The 23,889-nt window shown below is 42.6% G+C and overlaps 1 protein-coding gene and 2 non-coding genes across 3 annotated transcripts in view; 2 read left to right on the top strand and 1 right to left on the bottom strand.

Annotated features, from left to right (window-relative positions):
• The first annotated feature begins 7,090 nt into the window (after window positions 1-7,090).
• Trnas-acu (transfer RNA serine (anticodon ACU)) lies at window positions 7,091-7,162 on the top strand. Its single transcript has one exon. It is a non-coding gene; the product is annotated as a tRNA-Ser (tRNA).
• A 300-nt stretch (window positions 7,163-7,462) lies between these two features.
• The window catches only part of LOC126440939 (follistatin-related protein 5-like), a 133,925-nt gene continuing 117,498 nt past the window's right edge, over window positions 7,463-23,889 (bottom strand). The window contains exons 13-15 of the mRNA XM_050090678.1: window positions 22,350-22,535; window positions 16,248-16,394; window positions 7,463-7,692 (exon numbers count right to left, since the gene is read on the bottom strand). Coding sequence (XP_049946635.1) covers window positions 7,463-7,692; window positions 16,248-16,394; window positions 22,350-22,535 — 563 coding nt within the window. The remainder of the gene's footprint in view (window positions 7,693-16,247; window positions 16,395-22,349; window positions 22,536-23,889) is intronic.
• Window positions 23,235-23,306, top strand: Trnat-ugu (transfer RNA threonine (anticodon UGU)). The gene has a single exon. It is a non-coding gene; the product is annotated as a tRNA-Thr (tRNA).

Genomic DNA, 23,889 nt, shown 5'->3' with positions numbered 1-23,889 from the left:
AACAGTCAGTCTCACCCACTGCTTTTCTCATGCCCTCACTGACGTCATAGTCCAAAGTCATAATTCTCCCTTCGATTCCATTGGCAACAGCAGGGGGAGGTAGTAAGCTAAAATTACGCACGTGTGTGCCAGTTCCACGTGTATCATACTGGCGCCGCCTTTGGTGCTGTCCTGTGCGTTATTATAGCATTTTAATGTATAGTGTACTCTTGGAACACCTATGCACTGAATCATCTGAGGTAATAATTGCGTCTTCCTCTACAGTATTTCAGCGTCATAATCAGGCAAGTCTCGTTCCAATTTCTCCCTCGCCTATACATAACCTGTAGGTATGTGGGGGCAGCGAAAGCTGTTCCTGCTTCCACTACGTAATTATGCAGTGGGTGGAGGCCTTCAGGACATGACTTCATGCATTGCTCCGCTTTGCCACAATTGCATTTTTCCTCCAGCTCCCGTCTCTCCTCCCTATCAAACGTTAGATGTACGCTGGTATGCTAAGCAAGCTGTGTTGTAATATGCGAATATTATTATTCTTTTAGATATGTGAGTGTGTGAAATCGCTATGTTAAGTACAATGCTGTCCTGTTTCTTTCCAGTCGACGACTTTGATCTTTATTACATGTGTAAACGATTAACAAATGCTTCATTCTATAACTTAGCTACTTATGTACAAGGCAGTGTAACATGTCTTACATACAAAAATCAGTATAGTTTTTTTCATTGTTGTACCATGTAATTACGCTATAGAACTAAACTTGTGCCATGACGTACAGTACTTCACAATAAGGAAAATTTTAAATCTATGTAAAAATATTATGTACACATTTGTGAATTGTAGAAGTTCATTTCTTCTCATTTGCTGTACATCACATGAACACGCAGACAAAACTTTTAGTGAGGAAAAGAAACACAGTGACTAGACAACGAAAGAATTGCGGACACCAGTTGCGCCTGCAATCGGGACGAGATGGCCAGGACTGCACGTCTCAGCAAACGGGCGCTGCGTTTCCACCCACACGCTCTGGGACCCAAAGAATGGAGCTGTGAGGTCCTCGTAAAACTACCACCGCGGACCTTTAATGGCGACAGCTCATATTCGTTCACCATTTTCATATTTTAAGCCAACTGGGTACATAGCATTACATTCAACCTCCGATTAGAAAACTGCGTTTTTGCAGTTGATACTATAGAATAGTGCAAGAAAAATTGTCATCACTACTCCAGTAAGTGCAATGAGTAGGTTAATTTCTTTGTAAACTGACGTTTCAACTCTTCAAGGCAATCTCACTTGTAAAAATTTAACAAATACGAAGTGAGTAACAGAAACTTAATATCTTTACACATTCCTTCTAGGTTTCCAAAATAGAAAAATTGTACTGTAAAAGTACAGCAATTACGGCAGCTAATCCAGTACCAGGTATTAAACATAATGTTTTCACAAATATTTTAAAGTGCTACGTTACTCTGAAAACATAATTTTGTTTCAATGAAAGAGTCAGAGTCCACGCAGTTGGGCTCATAGTAATAGAATGAAAATAATTTTAAAATAAATAAAAATCTTTGTTGAAGGAATATGGGTGCCTTTAGGCGTCTGAAATAGTATGAGATACGACTGTCAGATGAAAATTTCGTCTTACGTTAGTTGAATTAGCAGCATATTTCGGAGTTAAGTAACCATGGCTTGAAGGTAACGTAAAGGTGTGTCAGTACTTATTTGGAAAATTGGCTAAAAGTAAGATGCTGATTCTTCGTACGAAAATACTACGCTAAAGATTAGATGGGTAGATCACATAACTAACGGGGAGGTATTGAATAGAATTGGGGAGAAGAGGAGTTTGTGGCACAACTTGACAAAAAGAAGGGACCGGATGGTAGGACAAGTTTTGAGGCATCAAGGGATCACAAATTTAGCATTGGAGGGCTGCGTGGAGGGTAAAAATCGTAGAGGGAGATCAAGAGATGAATACACTAAGCAGATTCAGAAGGATGTAGGTTGCAGTAGGTACTGGGAGATGAAGAAGCTTGTACAGGCTAGAGTAGCATGGAGAGCTGCATCAAACCAGTCTCAGGACTGAAGACCACAACAACAACAACAACAACAAATCCACATAGCCCATCACACAGTACTGTTATCATACATGCAAAGAAAACAAATTATAAACTCAATACGTTATTGTGAGCGCGTCATTCATCAGTAGCAGCTCAGTTATTGCAGTGTCATCCAACCAGTCAGAAGGTACAAAAGCGAAAAATGAAATTGTGTGGGGTATGAAATTACTTATTTTTCTCTGCATGTAACAAATTTGACAACTGCGACAGATGTCAGTTTCTTACACGCTCTCTATTAAACCCTTTTTTATTCTTTTTGTCAAAGAAGTGTGTCACTATGAGGATGTGAGCGAATGAAGAAGTCTGCAAGGCTCTACACTCTGTGATAGCAATATGGAATCCACGACTAAGTATTTAACACTTTCTGAATTTCACGATCCACAGTCACTCACTTGTATAATAAAACTTCATTTTATAACCAGTTTCGGTCTTACATTTTTTACATCATCAGATACCTGCGTAAAAAATGGTATTACAACATTGCGTATTGATACTGTACGTATAAGTTCGAAGTATATTTCGTCATTAGTTGTCCTTCGTTATCTATATATGGTTTCAGGCATTGTTGGACTAACAATGTCAGTCTTTGTATAAATATTCAATGTTTAGCATGAAATCGCCTGAGCATATTTTTCACATTTTGATTTTTATTGCTTGTTACAAACTGCAAGACTGAAACAGGTTACGAAATAAAAGTTTGTTATACAGCTGAATAACTGTGCAAGAAATCTTATTACATCTGTTGATCGTCGCATACGAAAGTGAAAGCATTATACTGCCATTCTGGAACTGAGACATTAATGCTACAGAAGCCACGTGTAACACCAAACGGATATATAAAAGGCTGTCACAGTTTTCAGCTAAGGTTTCCGTGTAGATATTAATAGTCTACGCTGACGTGACGAAAGAGAGCGATCTGTAAATGGTTCTGGTTTTGTTATAAGAGGTAATATTAGTAAAGATGCCCCTATTTGTCTCAATTTACAACACTGTCAATGAATGCACATTGCTGTCTTACTCATGTAATGGTCTCTACGTGATTAACGACCATCGTGTAAAATACTAAAAACCGTCGACTAAAGCTTTTGAAGACTCATTTGACTGAAAATTGTGAGGCGATTCGCTCTATCTGAAATGTGTGAAGTGCTATTAAGAAACACTAAATCAGCAACCATGGCTATTTGTACGTCAACCACCGGTTCACGGAGACAAAGTGTATCTTTCTTTATCGTTTTGTATCGTTAATAAAATAAGTCTTCATTGTACCCCATCAAGCATGTGGTTTACAGTTTTTCCTCAATTTTTGAATACCCAATGCATTACGCATCTCTGTTAGTTTGTTCAGAAGTTAAAGTGTTAGCGATAAGAAAAACGATCCGACGAAGTAACAATTAACCCGGCCTACACATTGTAACTCTCAAACCACACAGATATTTTGGTCAGATAACTCGAAGAATCAGTTGACTTTACTTTTTCATAAAATTTCATCAAATTCATTAACAACTAGACACTGCGGATAGATGTTGTGATCAGAGAAACTACTAACATCCGAGGGAGATGTCCATGAAACTACACTATTGAATAAAATTAAACGAACATTTTTACGAAACCCCGTCATTGTCTCCCATTGCTAAGCAGAAGTTTGAAATTTAGCTCAGTGGTGTCTATAAAATTCCTCTGTAACTTTGGAAAAACGTGAGGCCCTGCTACGCCACCCTTGGTCTCTGCGATGCTTCAGACAGCAAGGTGTCGACATGTAGGACAGAGCTCAGAAGTTCATGTAAGGGCAAGGTGGGTTAATGGTCTCACACTGATACCAAATTTCGCCACTATTCTGCCCAGTGCCACCATAGGTGTGTCGCATGATGGGGAGGTCTTCACACCCCCTCTTATCCACATACCACCCCTTGTTGTAACGCCTGTGCGGTGGAGGTCAGAGCCACGACAGCCGGCGCTGGTATCATCCGGTTTTCTCATGGGTGAACGAGAAAACATTCTAGACACACCGCTGCTCAGAATCGTCATAAAGGGCACATAAGGGCGCCAATTAAACCACCATTTCCGCTGGGGTGTTGAGTCCCAGACATTTCTCGGTCACTGTTTCCAGTGTGACGAGCGACAGCATGACGTTCTTGATAACCTTTGACACCGCTGACACCACCCGGACGATTCAGTCTTTCTCAAAGGTCATCAAGTGGCTGAAACACCACTGAACGTGATTCGTCCCTTTGGACTGTAGTGCGACCAAAATTTATGCTCTGTCGTACAGTGTGTAACCTCTACAAACCGTTCAACGAAGTTTGAACGTGCTCCGAAACAGCAATGGTTGTTTGCGCTTTTTGAGGCGTGGGCCGGCGGTGGGGGGGGGGGGGGGGGGGATGGGGGGAGTGGAGGGGGGATGTGGACATTTACACTGGCATATGTCTGAAAAGAATGGCGAAGGGTTATTCTAAGACCCCAAGAATGTGAACACCCGTGGTACTACGTGCAAACTATTCTTCAGAAATGTAACACGCAACTCTACAGAGACAAGCTGTGACAGAACGCTAGGTACCTGCAGGGAGGCAATCTTTTGAAACCTTTGAGCTTAGTGGCGCTGCACTGCTGCTATAGGGCCAGCTTGCGGGCATAGCGAATCTGAGGAGTGTCTAATGGGTTGCCTACTTGCTGGCGCCAAGGAACCGTCACAGTTTAGGGTGTTACAATGCTTGGGGTTTTAGAGGAAGCCTTTGCTGTTTTATTCATGCACATGTGAATGTGACTCACAATCCTCTCCAGTCCATGATCACGCTAAAAGTTTGTGCAAGACACAAGGACTGAAAAAGCATAAACACCCTTCTCTGGTTTGGAGAATGTTCACAATTCGTCTGATAGTCTTGAACGGTCGCTAGTGGCTCTTCACAGTACACCAGAGCAAAAATTGGGGTCGCGCATCGCTTCAAATAGATGCAATTATTTTCTTTGTGGCGGCTGGCCAATGACGTCTTTAGAAAAGAGTTGAATGGTCATAGGGATGTCAGCAGCTTCAAAAGTGTTCAAGAACGTCGTCCTGTTGCTCATCATACTGCAAGCTCTAGTTTTTGACTACAAATGTGTGGGAATCAGCACCCCAAGGGAAGGGATGTTTTGCATGACATGATTTACGCCTCCCACTGCCGCCCTTTATGTCGGTAGTGAGCGGCGGTGTGTCCGAAATATTATTCTCGGCTGTCCATAAGAAAATCGCGTGATTTTTACGCTGGGCGTCGTTGTTCAACCCTCCATCGCAGAGGCGTCATGAAAAGGTGTGACATGTGGGTAAGAGACCAACGACCTTCCCCTCGAGTGGCACCTCCATGGTGGCATTGGCAGAATAGGGGTGAAATTTGATGCCAATGTGACACCACTAACCCGAATTACACCTCACATGGACTTGTGAGCTCTGCTCTTTATTTCGCATATGTCGCGCACCATGCTATTTGAATCGTCGCCAAGCCCGAGGATGCCGTCATAGAACGCCAAGTTTTTGCACGTAGAGGAATATTGTAGGCACCGTTGAGCCAAACATGAAACTTTTGCGTCGCAGTGCAAGACAATTACGGGGTTTCGAAAAAGTGATAATTTAATTGCGTCAGACAGGGTAGAATAATGACACTGATCATTCCGCAGATTCTCGCTTCCCAGTTTTATCTCTTGATTTTTTTCCTGTAGAGTTGCTATAAAGTTATAACGCTTCTCTCACGTACAATGCAGATGTCTCTGACCTGCACTGATGAAACAATGTCACAATAGTGGAAAAGAGGTTCTAAAAGAGTTAGTTGGAATAAGTTACATGAAACGTTCCAAAATGGTAAACACATTATCAGAGGGCAAAGATATAGACTACATTTAAAGCTCGCTCTCAAACTCCTGAAATGAATATAGTATACGCTATCATAAAAGGAAATGAGGCATAACTGTATGTTTAAAGGTTTCGCAAATGATTGTTAAGAAAGCTGTCACGTCAGGCAATAGATAGTGTGTAGGGCTGTGAGTACAATGAACGTTAGATTCATGTAGTCTAAGAATTCCAATTCATCGTCATGTAACCACTCAGAAAACAATAATAGAAGATAGAAAATAGACTTACTATAAAGTAAAGCATGTTTCTGTGTCTACTAGCGAAAAAAGCCTGCGTACATTGACGAAACATTCCGTTCGGCAAAGGCTACATGAATATTTCACGGAGACTTGCGTAAATGTTTCCTTTAAAAAATATTGCGTTTTACAGTATGTAAAGTAAGAAATGTGTACTCGTAAAAGTCGTGTGGAATAGTCTGTAAGTAAAACGGAGATACGTTGCCGACTTAAAAAACGGCGCGTCTGTTCAGAGTGTGCTTCGGGCTGCACGATCTGCGTAGCGCAATTATCATGTGGCATAGCTCCATATAGCTGTCTAATTTTTTTCTGGACGCAGCAAACATATCAACAGAAAATTGCCTACGATGCTAAAAGTAATTTGTAAGAGGGTTTAATGTCAGTGACGCTTTAGAGACCCGGCCCTTTTACCATGGTGATAGTCAATAATCTCACAGCCAAACAGAAGAGATCAAATGAAACTACGTTGTTCGGAGCCGTTTTCTAGTCCGAAACATCTATGATGTGTATATGCAGACTGAAGTAACGAATGAAAATTTGTACCGAAGTCAGAATCCGAACCCGGATCTCCTACTCGCTAGGCAGGTGCTGTAACCACTACGCCACCCTGGTTCAGCGGCTTTGCACAAGTGCACGGACTACTATCGCTCGCCTCACTCCTCAGTCAAAATTCCTATTCACGGCTCAGCTCACTTGGGATTCCCCCTGGAGTCGAACAGTATTACTAAGGTGATATTCCAATAGAGTTGGAGAGTCTCTGCAATTCTGTTCGAGTTTCGCGGGAATACCTGGTGGCTGAGGAGTGAATTTGGTTTGAGGAAGGAGGCGCGCTGTGGCAGTCCGCGTGGTTATGCAAAGCCACTGTGCCAGGGTGGCGTAGTGGTTATCGCGTCTGCCTACTGAGCTGCAGACCCAGGTTTGAATCCTGGTCTTGGTACAAATTTTCATTCGTCGCTTCAGTCTGCGTGTATACAATAGGGAGAGTTACGTGAAGGGGCGATGGGGGAAGGGGGGAGACGCTGCTGTGACGACAGCTAATTGCATATTACGTGGACTGTAGACGAAATTATTCATTTGACAGTCTTGAGACACGCGGGTTTAGGCGGGAGAGTCACTGAGTACAGCGAGGGAGGAAGAATTCTGCCAGTCTGGTGAACGGATGCTGCGAGTCGGAGGCCGGGTGGCAGCGGTGAGTGGCGGAGGACGTGTGCGCCGCGCCGAGGCGTGCGGGCCGGCGTCACTGCAGGCGCATCGTGACCCAGACGAGCGCGCGCGGCCGCGCCAGCCCGCCGATCTCGCAGTTGACGGTGCGCGTCTCGCCGTTGATGACGAAGAGCGCGCCGCTGGCCGACGTCACCATGTAGTGGCCGAAGACGCCCGAGGCGGCGATGGGCCGGTTCGGCGCGCCCCACTGCGACAGGCGGGCCGGCATCGCGCGGCCCACGCCTGTGATCATCTCCACCTTGCCTGCGGGCACGAGCGAGCTCGCTGCACACGGCTGCACCCTGACCACTATGCGGAATCAGGCTACTGGATGTGCAAGTTAAACCTCTTATATCGACTCTCATTAAGGTAGGAAGTCCCCTCAAACGTCAGATGCTATAAACCACAGATCATCAATTTTATAGTGATAGAGAAGTTTCGCCTATCACTGAGAACTTTGTCGCTTACACGACGTATCGTGAGGTATATTGTTAAATTAATAATTTTGTTACAATATTTGAACAGTGGTCAAAATAAATGTTGAATATTGCTTTATTGTCAATTTCTGGATATAATAGAAAACAAAACTGATTTTTTTCTGTCATGTACAGTTGTAAGAAAACAAAAATAAAGAAAATAGACACACTTCCGCGTGATAAACACAAAAAAGAACAAAAACAAACCTTACAAAATATTCCACTGCAAACACTAAGTTTCTTTTCATTGTCATCTTGAAAAACACATTGTTCATTAACCAGTTGGCCCTCGTAGTTTGAGACACTTCTTATTGGAGTTAGGCCTACGCCTTAGGAAACTGTCCAGATAAGGCCGTAGAATATTGCCTCACTGCTGCACAGTTGCCTCTATGATGCCGTCCTGAAGAATATGGAGGCCACTCCATGGTGCTCATTCTATGCTCCACTTGGAAGGTTTTTACAAGATTATGACATAAGAGCGTGCATTGTCATCCTCTGTGTGAATCCCATTCCAATATGTTCACCAAATGGGGCCAATGTGTATGCAAAGATGTCGTCCCGATACTTCACACCAGTCATCCTCCAAAATATTTTCACAAGGGGTGTCCTGCGGCCATATACACTATGTGATCAAAAGTATCCGGACACTCCCAAAAACAAATGTATTTCATATTAAGTGCACTGTGCTACCACCTACTGCCAGGTACTCCCTATCAGCGACCTCAGTAGTCACTAGACATCGTGTGGGAGCAGAATGGGGCACCACGTGGAACTCACGGACTTCCAACGTGGTCAGGTGATTTGGTGTCACTTGTGTCATACGTCTGTACGAGAGATTTCCACACGCCTAAACATCGCTAGGTCTACTATTTCCGATCTGATAGTGAAGCGGAAACGTGAAGGGACACGTACAGCACAAATCGTGGAGGCCGACCTCATCTGTTGACTGACAGAGCCCGCCGACAGTTTAACAGGGTCGTAATGTGTAATAGGCAGACATCTATCCAGACCATCACACAGGAATTCCAAACTGCATCAGGATCCATTGCAAGTACTATGGCAGTTAGGCGGAAGGTGAGAAAACTTGGATTTTATGGTCGAGCTGCTGCTCATAAGTCACACATCATGCCGGTAAATACCAATCGACGCTTCGCTTAGTGTAAGGAGCGTAAACAATGGACGATTGAACAGTGGGAAAACGTTGTGTGGAGTGACGAATAACGTTACACAATGTGGCGATCCGATGGCAGGGTGTGGGTATGGCGGTTGGGCGAATGCCCGGTGAACGTCATCTGCCAGTGTGTGTAGTGCCAACAGTAAAATTCGGAGGCGGTGGTGTTATGGTGTGATCGTGTTTTTCATGGATGGGTTTGCAACCCTTGTTATGCGTGGCACTATCGTAGCATAGGGCTGTTTTAAGCACCTTGTTGCTTCCCACTGTTGAAGAGCAATTCGGGGATGACGATTACATCTTTCAATACGACCGAGCACTTGTTCATAACGCATCGCCTGTGGATGAATAGTTACACGTCAATAACATCCCCGTAACGGACTGGCCCGCACAGAGTCCTGACCTGAATCCTATAGAACACCTTTGCGATGTTTTGGAGCGCCGACTTCGTGCCAAGCCTCACCGAACGACATCGATACCTCTCCTCAGTGCAGCACTCCTTGAAGAATGGGCTGCCATTCCCCAAGAAACCTTCTAGCACCTAATTGAATATATGCCTGCGAAAGTGGAAATTTTTTTGAAATTTGTGGTAAGGTCTTATGGGTCCAAACTGCTTTGGTCATCGGTCCCTAAGCCTACTCACTACTTAATCTAACTTAAACTAACTTACGCCATGGCACAACACACACACACACACACACACACACACACACACACACACACACACACACACACACACACCATGCCCGAGGGAGGACTCAAAATTTCAACGGGGGCAGCCACATGGACCGTGACAAGGTGCTAAGACCACGCGGCTAACCCGCGAGGCTGCGAGAGTGGATGCTGTCATCAAGGTGAGTTCCAGCATTACCAATGGATGGCGCCACGAACTTGTAAGTTATTTTTAGCCAGATGTCCGGATACTTTTGATGACATAGTGTATGGTTCCACCACAAAACATAACTGAACAACCTTGATAAGGATGGCTGTCTGCGTACAATTAGGGTGTAAACATTATCCTCGTTGCGTCCACAAACGAATAGCAGTAGCGTCAGAGAGGAGACGGGTACCGGTCTGAGAAAAAAGAACGATGTGGCCCACTGCTACCTCGTCCACAACGAGTGTTTCCATGCCGTTGCGACACGAGCCCCTCTCCAAATCCGATTTAGAGGAGGAGCCTTGAGAGGTCTTCTGGCACGTAATCCCTACTCATGGAGCTTGTGTTGATACCTGCACCCCCAGAGCTGTTTGGAACTGCTGCTGTAGACGTGGAGTGGTGTGTTGAGGATTTCTACTTGGTGTCATACACAGATATGGGTCCTGCACACAGGTTATTTTTCTCTCATGGACACTTCTGTGACGATCCGGAACTGATCCTGTCGCTAGAAACTTGCTCTGGAAGCTAGAGACATCACTTTGTGTGACTGCAACATTGACTGCGATGTTCTTCTGTCTCATTCCCTGCTCCATTGAGTGACGGTACAGCGCCTCTCATCTTACACTATTCCTGTCTGAACCATTCTGAAACAACCCAACTCTCCTAATGACTGAGTTTTCGAAGACAGCCACAAATCGCACTTTGTATTTCATATTGACCTGTTTCGCTCTTCAAATGAACAAGAGCATCATCAGAATACACAGAATAGCGTTAGAAGACAGCATTAAAGATTGGCTTTAGAATTGCCTAACATCTCTAAGGAGTAATCTGGTAGTACTATAGTTCTTAAACTTATGTTTAAACTACGAGGTGAATTCAAGCTCTAACGCCTCCGATTTTTTTTCTCTGGACTGGAAAGAGATAGAAACATGCGCATTGTTTTAAAATGAGGCCGCGTTCATTGTCAATACGTCTCAGAGATGGCAGCACCGTACGGCAGATGGAATTTTACTGCCAGCGGCGAGAATGAGAACTGTTTTAAATACTTAAAATGGCTGCGTTTTCCTTACTTGAACAGCGTGTAATCATTCGTTTTCTGAATTTGCGTGGTGTGAAACCAATTGAAATTCATCGACAGTTGAAAGAGACATGTGGTGATGGAGTTATGGAGGTGTCGAAAGTGCGTTCGTGGGTGCGACAGTTTAGTGAATTCAGAACATCGTGTGACAACAAACCGAAACAACCTCGGGCTCGCACAAGCTGGTCTGACGACATGATCGAGAAAGTGGAGAGAATTGTTTTGGGGGATCGCCGAATGACTGTTGAACAGATCGCCTCCAGAGTTGGCATTTGTGTGGGTTCTGTGCACACAATCCTGCATGACGACCTGAAAATGCGAAAAGTGTCATCCAGGTGGGTGCCACGAATGCTGTCGGACGACCATATGGCTGCCCGTGTGGCATGTTGCCAAGCAATGTTGACGCGCAACGACAGCATGAATGGGACTTTCTTTTCGTCGGCTGTGACAATGGATGAGGCGTGGATGCCATTTTTCAATCCAGAAACAAAGCGCCAGTCAGCTGAATGGAAGCACACAGATTCACCGCCACAAAAAAAAATTTCGGGTAACCGCCAGTGCTGAAAAAATGATGGTGTCCATGTTCTGGGACAGCGAGGGCGTAATCCTTACCCATTGCGTTCCAAAGGGCACTACGGTAACAGGTGCATCTTACGAAAATGTTTTGAATAACAAATTCCTTCCTGCACTGCAACAAAAACGTCCGGGAAGGGCTGGGCGTGTGCTGTTTCACCAAGACAACGCACCCGCACATCGAGCTAACGTTACGCAACAGTTTCTTCGTGATAACAACTTTGAAGTGATTCCTCATGCTCCCTACTCACCTGACCTGGCTCCTAGTGACTTTTGTCTTTTTCCAACAATGAAAGACACTCTCCGTGGCCGCACATTCACCAGCCGTGCTGCTATTGCCTCAGCGATTTTCCAGTGGTCAAAACAGACTTCTAAAGAAGCCTTCGCCGCCTCCATGGAATCATGGCGTCAGCGTTGTGAAAAATGTGTACGTCTGCAGGGCGATTGCGTCGAGAAGTAACGCCAGTTTCATCGATTTCGGGTGAGTAGTTAATTAGAAAAAAAATCGGAGGCCTTAGAACTTGAATGCACCTCGTACGTATAAAGTACAGTAGTAGATGATGAAATTGACACTGACAGCGCGAAACCGGTCAATAAAATATACAATTCGGCTGTCTTCGACAATTCGTATTAATATTTGCTCCCCCTGCAGGCAATACCTGCTCTTGGCAAATCTCGTAATGACACCCAGTACGATTACTGCAATATTTACAGGTAACACGACTACCATAGACTGCAGAAACTGCCCCCTCACTACAGGAACGTGGTCTGTTTCCGCCAGAATTACATTACAAAAAATTAATATGTACATATCATAACATATTTCTGGATCAAAAAGTTGAACATTACAGTTTCGACACTATGCAAAATTTATATTGACCACTGTCTGTAATGAAAACAACATGTATGTCACAAAGATACGGAAAGCGCTGAAGACTATACTTCACATGGCCTAAGTTTATCACTTCGCCGGATTCAGTACACTACTCGTGAACGGCCGTCCACTGTGTCAAGTAGACTGAAGCTATACCTGTGGTGACTATGGTCTTATAAAGGAACAACTGAATAAAGAATGCTTGAAACGAAATTTCAACCACTAACTGAATGAATCACAGATGAAATACGAGACGGAAATCGGTAGATGTCGTATACATGTCCGCACAAACAAATGATTACGATTTCAGAAAAGCTGGATGATTCATTAAAGAGCAAGCCCCTCACAACTTGAGGACGTCAATAATGCGTTGGTCCAACTGTGGTCCTTATAAAAGCAGTTATTTGGTTTGGCATTGATTGATAGGGTTGTTGGATGTCCACTTGAGCGATATCATGCCAAAATCGAACAATTGGCGTGTTTGATCGTCAAATACCCGAGTTGGTTGGAGAGCCCTGTCGGTACATACTGCCCCAAACGTCCCCCATTGGGAATAGATACAGCGACCTTGCTGGCCACCTGTTCGCAAGCACGAAACAGGCAGTAGGAACTCTCGCCATGTGTGGACGGGCATTATCTTGCTGAAATGTAAGCCCAGATTGGCTTGCCATGAAGGGAAATAAAATGGTGCGCAGAATATCGTCGACCTACCGCTATGCTGTAAGGGTGTCGCAGAGGACAACCAAAAAGGTCTGCCTATGAAAAGAAATGGCATCCCGTCCATGACTCCTGGTTGCGGGCCTAACGGCTGGCGACAGTCAGGTTGGTATCACAACACTGTCCTGGTCGTCTCCATAGGCGCTCAGTTCGAAGCAGGTCTCATAACTGAAGGCAGTTCTACTCCAGTCAATGATACTGCAGGCTGAAGACTTGTCTGGAGACGCCCCAGACAGCGATAGAAGGCCAACCTGACTGTTGGCCGCCATTCGGGCAGAAATCTAGGAATGATGGTCTGGGATACCATTTATTTTCGTAGCAGAACCCTTTTGGTTGTCATCTGCGCATCCTTACAACACAGTGGTACGTCGACGATACTATACGCCCCGTTTTGTTGCCGTTCAGGGAAAGCCACCTTGGGCTTATATCTATAATGCTCGCCTGCATACGGCGAGAATTTCTACTGCTTGTCTTAGTGCTTGCCAACAGGTGGCCAGCAAGGTCGTCAGATCCCCCCCCCCCCCCCGCCCCCCATTTGAGAACATTTGGTGCAGATTGGGCAGGGCCCTCCAAGTAGCTCGGGATTTTGATGATCCAACGCGCCAATTGAACAGATTTTGGCACGATATCCATAGGAGTACATCCAACAACTCTGTCAATTAATGCCAAGACGAATAACTGATTGCATATGGGCAAGAGGTGGACCAACGTGTTATTGACTTCCTGAATTTGTGAAGCTCTTTCTTTTGAATAAATCGTCCAATTTTTCTGAAATTATGAACTTTTTCTTTTCTCTGTACGTGTACATCACATCCAGCAACTTACGTCCCATTCGGATAAATGTTTGATTCAAAATTTAAGGCGCCTGTAAATACTTACCATCTTATGCTGAGTTTACGGTGACACCAAAACTGACTAACGCTCAAATAAAAGTTGTAAGAAACATTATAAAGCCACTGGTCGCACTTTCCATACATACCGTTCACTGCTGCAACGTTATCATGTCCCTAACACATTCTTAAAGAAAGAAAAAATTACTTCCTTTGCACTGACCAATTAGAGCTTAAAATGAATTACAATACACTTCACAAAGCAAGAAAATATTTGTTCGAAATGCATGTCTGGCAAATAATTTTTAAATTGTTAGTAAATAAGAACTCTTAAAATGCGTAGTAATAACACATAGAAAAATGGGGAGAAACAAACTCACAAAGCGGGACACAAGTAATGTACATTAGGAGAATTTATGTAAGAATAGGAAACTATTCTAGAATGAAAGACGAGTCAGGTTTAGCCTCTAGTAAAATGCAGTTTAAACAAACGTAAAAGTACGCATACTTAGCAACAGTTCTTTGAGGGGAAATAAAAGATCATCTGAACTGGAACTAGGAAACAGTTAAAGAGTAATCGAGAGTTTTGGCGATACATCATATACACATAATAAAAAAGTATCATGAATAATGACAATAATAATAATAATAATAATAATAATATCTGTTCAGAAATGACACCAAGAGATTGTGAAAAGGCACAAGAAAAATTTAATAAGAGAGAAAGAAAACTTAAACAGTACGAGTATGAAGAAAATAGAACAGAGACATATTTTGGGTAGATATACCCGTAATATTTGAGCTGTCAACACGACAGGTGACGCAGAAGCTGAAACCGTGCAAGGTTTTGATGATTTCCTTAAACATTTACAGAGTGCAACAGACGAATCAGAATGATAGAAAATATAAAAATAAGTAAGAAATTATGACAGGAACAAGAAATGAGACGTATAGTCTTTAACTTCTGTAGTTCACATGACAAAAGAGAGATAGACATAAAATAGTTGCAGACGTATCAACACTCTTTCCATACTTTAGAATATTTCATTCAGCCAAACAAACATTCAGGCCTGAGAAACGGCTATAGTACATCTATGACTTTATTTTGCCTCTGTATGTCTTATTTCTGGGATTCAGAAAAGAATATCCCTGACACATATAGTAGCCTTTTCCCACACACTTTCAGTTATGTCTTCCACTACAGCCTACTCCATGACCTCTTTCTTTTCCTGTGTGTCCTAGTAATTCTACACATGCAACTCTCCATAATTTCCTGTGCAACCTTGAGAGTCTGAAATAGTTTTTGCACTTTAAAATCTATGTCCCGTCGGTTAAGTCCCTACTGGTAATACACACCGATACTAAACTTCCCGACTGAGAAACTTCGGAAGCAATGTGGTTTCCTTGTTGTCCCTCTTGTTTGGAAAGTTGTGTATGTTGAAGCGGATGTGTCTTTGGGTCACCCCACCAGAAATGGCTCTCCTCTGAAGGAATCAATTCTTCATGCGATTTGTGATTGTGTAATAAGAAAACTGAATGCGTTGACAACAAGAGAGCCGTTCTAGGCGTATTGTTAATGTAGTTAGTTACCGGCGGGTGCAGAGCTCGATTCAGGTTTAACTCATTTCGCACGACTATGACCCGTGCTTCTGCTGTTCCCGATCCCAAAGAGAGCTGACATAAGTCTCCGATGGAAATTAATAGTTTTTTATTATTATTTTGTTCGTTTCGTTTGCTTGAATAATCTACTTGCTCGTCCAGAATGCATCATTTTTAACTAACACTTGCTCCCCATTAGTTTCTTTCGTTTATGATTTCTTCGTCAAATCTGCGATTCGTTTCCTTACGAAAAATTCATCCATAATGTTTTCCAAAATATTTTAACGGATTTCTTTCACTTTTGAACGGAAAGACTGACAACGAAAATTTAATTTGTTAAGAAGCGAGTAACACAGTTATTTTTGTAAAACATTTTATATAACTACTAATCAAGCTGGGAATGTAAAGCGATGGAAGTCGTGCGAGAAGAAAATGCCAAGTTTTCAAATAACACATACGCAAAAACGAACACGATTCATTACCTTCCCAAGAGGGTTATTGTTTTGTTTCATTGTTTAGCCTGCTTTTACTTCTCTGGTACACAGCGTCAACAAATTAAACAAGAGGATGCACGGAACTAGAGTAACTACAAGAGGTGTGTGACGTACACGTCAGGCAGCTCACCTGTGACTAGATTCAGAAAGAGTATGTCCTCCTTATCGGTTCCGCTGGCGTACAGGTCGTATCCGTGGTTCGTTCTCGACGGGTAGAAGGCGATGTCACTGACGTTCAACGTCGTCTTCACGTCGAACAGAAACTTGAGGCCGTCGTCTGAAAATGAGGTCGTATACTGATCGTACAGGGAACGTGATTTATGGTTAAACTTCCTCCACTAATTAGGAATCGTTGTGGATTGCTTTAGGTGACGGTAGTCGTTCCAAGTTTGTTAAATTATACTATAAGAGCTTTAAAGTCTTCTTTCGTAAACACTAACTATAATATTTCTTTTATAAGTAAATAACATTCAGATAATACATACTAGTTCAAGTTTAATTCCTATTTACACTAAACATAATGGTGTATTGCATATACGACTGTCATACAGATGCACAACATTGAGATTACTTGCAAATTATTTATAAAATCTAAAGTGCAGTGTGAGAAACCTCTAAAAAAAATTGCACGCTACACAGAAACAATAGGGAAGACATTAGATAAATTTTTGGTGAAGCCGATATCACAACCTGTCCTAAGATACCCATTATTGTTCACTGCCCTAAAAAATTCTAATTGAAAATCATTTATAGCTATTTGCAAAACGAAAATCTAAAATTTTCGGACAGTGATGTAGTGTTAAGCAAACGTATGTAGCGTATTTCAGTTTGGTAGAACGCTTTCAGTTTGACGCCATGTCTGCAGATTCTGCGTAAATTATTTTTTTATTTTGTCATCTACTCATTTCACCTGAAGAAGTGGAATCAGTTCACATCCAGTTCATCCAATTCCAGGAAAATCTCATGTGATAACCAGGAATCGAATCATGAATTCTGTACGGGCCGACCATCAATACCATGGCTGTACAATCCTCAGGTGACCAGTTAAACACAATATCATACGTAAGACATCCGCTGAATAGCCAGCCACTAAGAATATCAAACAATTATATTGAAGGAACCTCAGATTATAGTCTAATTTAATTTGAAAAAAAAAAAATACAGTGCTACAACTGGACATTTGTCCAAACTGACGTGGCTCCAAATGTGGAATTGATGTAACCATGAGGGTAGAAACATTATTTTTTGGTCCCACAAGACCCAAGCTTTTGCTTTTGATTTGTGGTTTCGAATACCTCTTATCAAACATTGATTTAGCATGACTTTCAACACACTTCAGAGGAAAATAAGGTGGCTGTACTATATCGATTGATGGAAATGTTTTCTTAGATTAGTGATGACTTGATCACTGACTTATATGATTTTATAGCTTCTCGAAGGGAGTGTTTATGATACATATATTCAATAACTGAAGAGTAATGGTTCAAATGGTTCTGAGCACTATGGGACAACTACTGAGGTCATCAGCTCCTAGAACTTAGAACTACTTAAACCTAACTAACCTAAGGACATCACACACATCCATGCCCGAGGCAGGATTAGAACCTGCGACCGCAGCGGTCGCGTGGTTCCAGACTGTAGTGCCTAGAACCGCTCGGCCACTCCGGCCGGCAACTGAAGAGTAATATTGCTCTCAAAAGCTGCCTTGACCCAGATGTCTGGTGATCCTATAATTGTAGCCAAGGGGAGAACGTCTTACAGTCAGCTGATGAAACGCGTTCTCTATGACGGATTTAGCAAAAAGACAAGATCAAATATAGAAAGTAGCAGTTTCTACTTTACACCACCCACTGAACTCTTTCATCATAGTCATCAGACTGCTACTAGCCACGAAATAATGGTGGTACACATGAATAATTGTTTCATAGTCGTGGTTATTACTACCATCATCATTGGCAGCATACATGCTAGTTCCAAAGCATGAGCCCACATTTTGCCTTGTCATCTCGTTTTCCTTTTTGCCTATGATAAGTAGCTTAGAACCAGCAGTGACAAATACGTTTTCGCCATTTGTTTCTTATCTTGGTGGGATTCATATAACCATTCATGAGTTCCATTTTTATCTGTGATTAGTAGCTTAGAACTAGCATTGATAAACACGTTTTCGCCATTTGTTTATTAAGTTGGTGGGATCGTTATAACCATTCATGAGTTCCATAACATTTTCAGATCTTCTCCACACATTTATTGAGAATATCGTCTTGGGCAGTCCTTATCTCCTATAAGAAAATTTAAATCAGTTGTCTCAGTTCAGATATTTGTGTTTGGTTTTCCTGTCCTTGTAAAGTGGCGTACAATAGTAAAGATTTCACTTAATATCGTTTTTGTGTAACTTCAATAAGATATCTAAATGATTTAGACGTCTTTGAAAAGTTTGTTTGGTTTTACAATGTTTACCCAAGCTGTCAAACAAAGTATTGAAAGCATATCGGTTGCATTACTAGTTCGAGGCTAGAGAGATACAGATATATTTCGCAATGCAATATCGATAGCTCTTCTTCTGATAATTTCAGGTGTTTGTCTGCACTGCCGTAACTGAACAGCGGAATGTTTAATCATCACAGTTGTTAAAATTATTTATTTCTAAGCAGGAACGCGCAATCCGGTTTCAGGGCCTGTGTCCCATCTTCAGGTGCATCTGCAAATTTATAAGTCAATAACACCAACCCACATTGTTAAGATAAGAAACCCACATTGTTCACATAAGAAAAACTGAACAGAACCAACATAAATTCTTAGAAAAAATCCCTATACGTGCATTAAAAAGAGAGGCCATAAATGATGCTTAATTGAGGTTAAAATAGATTAAAATACGTTAAAATAGTATGTCCGTGGTACATGGGATGAAACAGGATATCCTGTTCAATTCTATGGATGCCAGATAGCCTCTTACAGAGGAGGACTTACATGAAAGGACGAAGATACCCAATTAAAACAGCGAAGCCATTGTTAAATGGAATCAGTTATAAAGTATTAACTGTCCGATATCTCAAATGTCCATCACAAACTGAAAACAGACTGGGCTTAACGGTGTATCACAGATGGATCCGCATGAAGGTAGGTAGGATGTCTTTCGAAGAATGAAAGTCAAAGAAAGGGAATTATATATAATTTATACCTGTAGACGTAACCCCTTGAGTAAAATTTGCGACTCACTATTGCTACATACACACTCATCGGAGCCGTTCCCAGCAGAAACCAATACTGAAGTATCGGTGTGATCGGCCGTGTATCCGAAAACGTAAGGCCGTTGGCACACGAGACGAGTTAGCTAACGCTGACGTGCGCGCTACAAGTTTTGTGACGCCACTTCGCGCTATGTCATGTTGAGAAGCCATTCCGTCAAGTGAAATAAAAAATGAGTTCTTCGATATTTCGGCAACGTGTCATGTAAAGTAGAACCAATAGGAAGTAAGAACATTCCCATACGAAACAAGCAGAAAGTGAGGTGCCGTATTGTATTTTTCGCGTTCAGTAGAAGCATATTCACAGGGTTTTATGTTGTATTTTATACCATGAAAATATAAACTGTTTCTAAGCACGAGAACATTGAACGTCTCGAGAATAAATCGTGAATCGTTATAGATATGTTTTGTTGCAAATGCAAGGATATGCCATTGTAAGGCAATGGACCATTGAAGATTAATGAAAAACCTGTCGATCCTTTCAGAATTTCTTGTAATTAAAAGCCAATTAACAACATTTCGACAATTGAAGCCTTTAGGAGGCTGTAACAGAAAATGTAAGAAGTATACCAGAGGAGTTTCAGCAGAGTGTAGTTGGGAGAGGCTCCACGTTATGGAAGCAAAAAAAAAAAAAAAAAAAAGTGAAAGAGGGTTAGCGCCCTGCTTATGCAAATGTTTTCCCACCTTCTCATTTTATTAAAGATTGTCAGACTTCCCTATGAAATTAGTAGGTATGATTTCTATAATGTTTGGTGTTACGTTGATATAAATACACTCTTTGTCAGAAGTGAGTTTGTTCATTTTGGGGAAGTTTTGTGAGATGATGTCCATGTACCTTTTCTTTTTGTGTAATTACATGTTCACAGATACTGATGTTTTTATTTGCGCACCACATAGAGAACGTTATTAGCTTATGATAGAGGGAGGAAATTTGGGTTTTAATAGAGCTAAACGTAGGAATTTTGTTCACGTCCATTTTCGTGAACAAATTTCATGATTTGCTAGCCAAATAAAGCCTGCAACTGCCGTTGGAGAGCGCTGAGAGCGCAAAATCACGTCAGCCAGCTCGTGCCGTGTGACGACGGCGCCGTGTCTCGCGACGCTGGCTATCGTGTCTGCGTGCATGTCAACATTGCCTGCCTCATTCCATGTGCCAACAGCTTAAGTCAGTGGACTACTCACACAATCTGAAGGTGAAAATTTGAATTAATGTTACTGCTAACCCCAGGTCTAATAAACCACAAACTAGCATCCGTTGCAGTGAAAGATAACTTCTCACACGTATCAGTGAGACTCTAATTACAGATTACCAAGTTTGTGCTAGGCTTAACTGCAAACCAACTAATAGGATCAAACCAAAATAAATAGTCATAGTTCTTGTATTGCGACTCAAGAGTTCGTATAGCTCTCTTAGGGAGCATATTCCCAAACTGTCAGCATTATTTAGTGATGCAAAGTGGTGGAACAACTCGGCAAGAAGAAATCTATAAAACACTCTTAGTCTACCAGAAATTATAGCAAAAGCAGCTACTCATGCGTTAGAGCAATACTGATCATATTAATAAGAGCCATTACAATAAAAATCATAATGAATAATTTTTAAGGAACACTGCTCATAGCAGTACTGACCATACGAATAAAATCTGAAATAAAACGAAAAAATCACTGATAACAACCACATGCCTGAGGTACACAGTATGGTATAACCGTCTTTTTTGGATGTTTCAGTGTTTGAAACATCGCCTACCTACCTACAAGTGGTTCCATCTGTGGTACACGCGCAAGCCCAGAGTGTTGTAAGTTTTGTAATGAGGATTTGGGATGTCGAACTTTTAATACTTCGTATTTGATTCCATTTAAGGGTGGTTTCGCTCTTTCATTTGGGGACTTTTGTCCTTTTATCTAGGTCCTCCTATGCGAGAAGCTTTCTCGCAGGCTTAGGATTGAAGAGGATAATATGTTTCATGCCACGTACCAGGTATGCACTATTTTACCATATTTTAACCTATTCAAACTCAGTTAATGTGTGTGCAGGGGTTCTTTCTAAGAATTTATGTTGGTTCTGTTTAACGTTTCTCATTTTAGCAATGTGGATAGGTGTTATTACTGATTTTTAATTTTGCAGATGCGCCTGATGATGGAACGCAGGTCCTGAAACTGATTTGTGCTTTCCTTTTTAGAAATAAATAATTTTCGTAGCTGTAGAGGATTTTATCGGTGGTGATGGATATCAAATGTTGTCAAGAGAAACATTTGGAATGCTGAATGTTTTACTTCTGGGTGTTCTGCAGAGTTGTTTCCGTTCTCTTCACAATATTTCCGCGACCGACCTATTCGTCTTGTTTAGGTGTTGTGACTTTCACAACTATGTGTACTCGTTCCATATGCTCAAATGACACTGTTGTTCTAAAAACTTCCAAGTTTCCTCGGCACGCAGCTAACTGAGCTGGTGAAATGATTAATAGTGTACTTCCACAGTATCAAGCAATCACGGCGAGAAAACCTAAGATATCACAGGTGGAATGCTGCTTACAGGTCTTCATATTTTTCGCATAGCTTTAGAGCAGTGCAGATTAGCGCACTGAATGATGAATGTCAGTATGTCTCATTAGGTGCTTGATTGTCCTATTCCTTGATTATGTATGTGGTTAGGCACTATGGGACCAAACTGCTGAGGTCATCGGTCCCTAGGATTACACACTACTTAATCTAACTTTTAACTGTAAGGACAACACAGGCACCCATGCCTCAGACTGTGTGGCTATTCCTTGATTAACTTATACTAATAAAAGACGAACAAATCGGGTGACAGGCGACGTTCTTTTGTAACATCGTGGTTGAGTGATAATAATTTTCGTTTAACTATGGAAGACGACAGGAAAGAGGAAAAACTGATAGATGTAATGAAAATGATTTGTAGGAGCTCCAGTATTCCAGAGGCAGAACAGTGAGCGTTCTGGTGGCTTACAGGGCCAGAGAGTGCTTACCCTGCACGCGCTGCACCACGAGCGTGACGCCGTCGCGGCCTCGGTCCAGCGTGACGACGGCGCGGCTGTCGGGCGACACGTAGGGCCGGCCCGAGACCTGAGCCCTGTGGGACACCACGGCGTCCGTCAGGTAGTCCAGCAGCAGCTGCCCCGCCGGCTGCTCGCACTCCACGATGACCAGCCCGTCTGCGCAGCACACGACATGTGGTTACCACAAATGGCGGCACATGGCTACCTACGTACAGGCCAAGTTTTACAGAAGCACGAAGTTAAGCGCGATCGTCAACGCGACATGTTTTAGACCGTTTCCGCATCTAAACTATGTCTCGAAATTTGACAGGAAACCCAAATAGATTCTGGTCGTAAGCAAAACACGCCAGTGGCAGGACGCAATAAATACCTTCACTGCGCAATAACAGCGGTCATAGTGCTGATGACAGTGCCACTAAAGGAGAGTTACTAAACATAGTGTTCTGAAACTCCGAACAAGATTCATTAAATGTTCAAGAATTCGAATCAAGAACAACAACCGCTATGAGTAACTTACAAGGAGATGTCCTTGGTGTAGCCAAGTAGCTTAAATCACTCAATAAGGCCAAGCCTTCTGTTCCTGATTGTATACCAGTTATGTTCGTTTCAGTGTACGATGATGCAATAGCTTCATATTTAGCAAACATATATAACCGCTCAACCGCCGAAAAATCTGTACCTAATGACTGGAAAGTTTCACAGGTCACACCAACACCCAAAAAAAGGCAACAGGAATAGTCCGCTGAATTCTACATCTATATCTACATTTATATTCCGCAAGCCTACCACAGGTGTGTGGTGGAGGGCACTTTATGTGCCATTGTCATTACCTCTCTTTCCTGTTCCAGTCGCGTAGCCTCCTTAGCTCAGGGGCAGAGCACTGGTCTTGTAAACCAGGCGTTGTGAGTTCGATTCTCACAGGGGGCAGCACAATTCTAAATGCCGGCCAGAGTGGCCGAGCGGTTAAAGGCGCTACAGTCTGGAACCGCACGACCGCTACGGTCGCAGGTTCGAATTCTGCCTCGGGCATGGATGTGTGTGATGTCCTTAGGTTAGTTAGGTTTAAGTAGTTCTAAGTCCTAGGGACTTATGACCACAGCAGTTGAGTCCCATAGTGGTCAGACCCATTTGAACCAGTCGCGTATGGTTCGCTGGAAGAACGACTGCCGGAAAGCCTCCGTGAGCGCTTGAATCTCTCTAATTTTACATTCGTGATCTGCTCGGGAGGTATAAGTGGGGGGAAGCAATATATTCGATATCTCATCCAGAAACGCACCCTCTCGAAACCTGGCGAGCAAGCTACACCGCGATGCAGAGCGCCTCTCTTGCAGAGTCTGCCACTTGAGTTTGCTAAACATCTCCGTAACGCTATCACGCTTACCAAATAACCCTGTGAGAAAACGCGCCGCCCTTCTTTGGATCTTCTCTATCTCCTCTGTCAACCCGACCTGGTACGGATCCCACACTGATGAGCAATATTCAAGTATAGGTCGAACGAGTGTTTTGTAAG

Source organism: Schistocerca serialis, chromosome 1 (genome assembly GCF_023864345.2).
Source record: "Schistocerca serialis cubense isolate TAMUIC-IGC-003099 chromosome 1, iqSchSeri2.2, whole genome shotgun sequence".
Lineage (NCBI taxonomy): Eukaryota > Metazoa > Arthropoda > Insecta > Orthoptera > Acrididae > Schistocerca > Schistocerca serialis.
The sequence above is the reverse complement of the archived record's forward strand: the minus strand, read 5'-3'. Positions and strand labels throughout refer to the sequence as shown.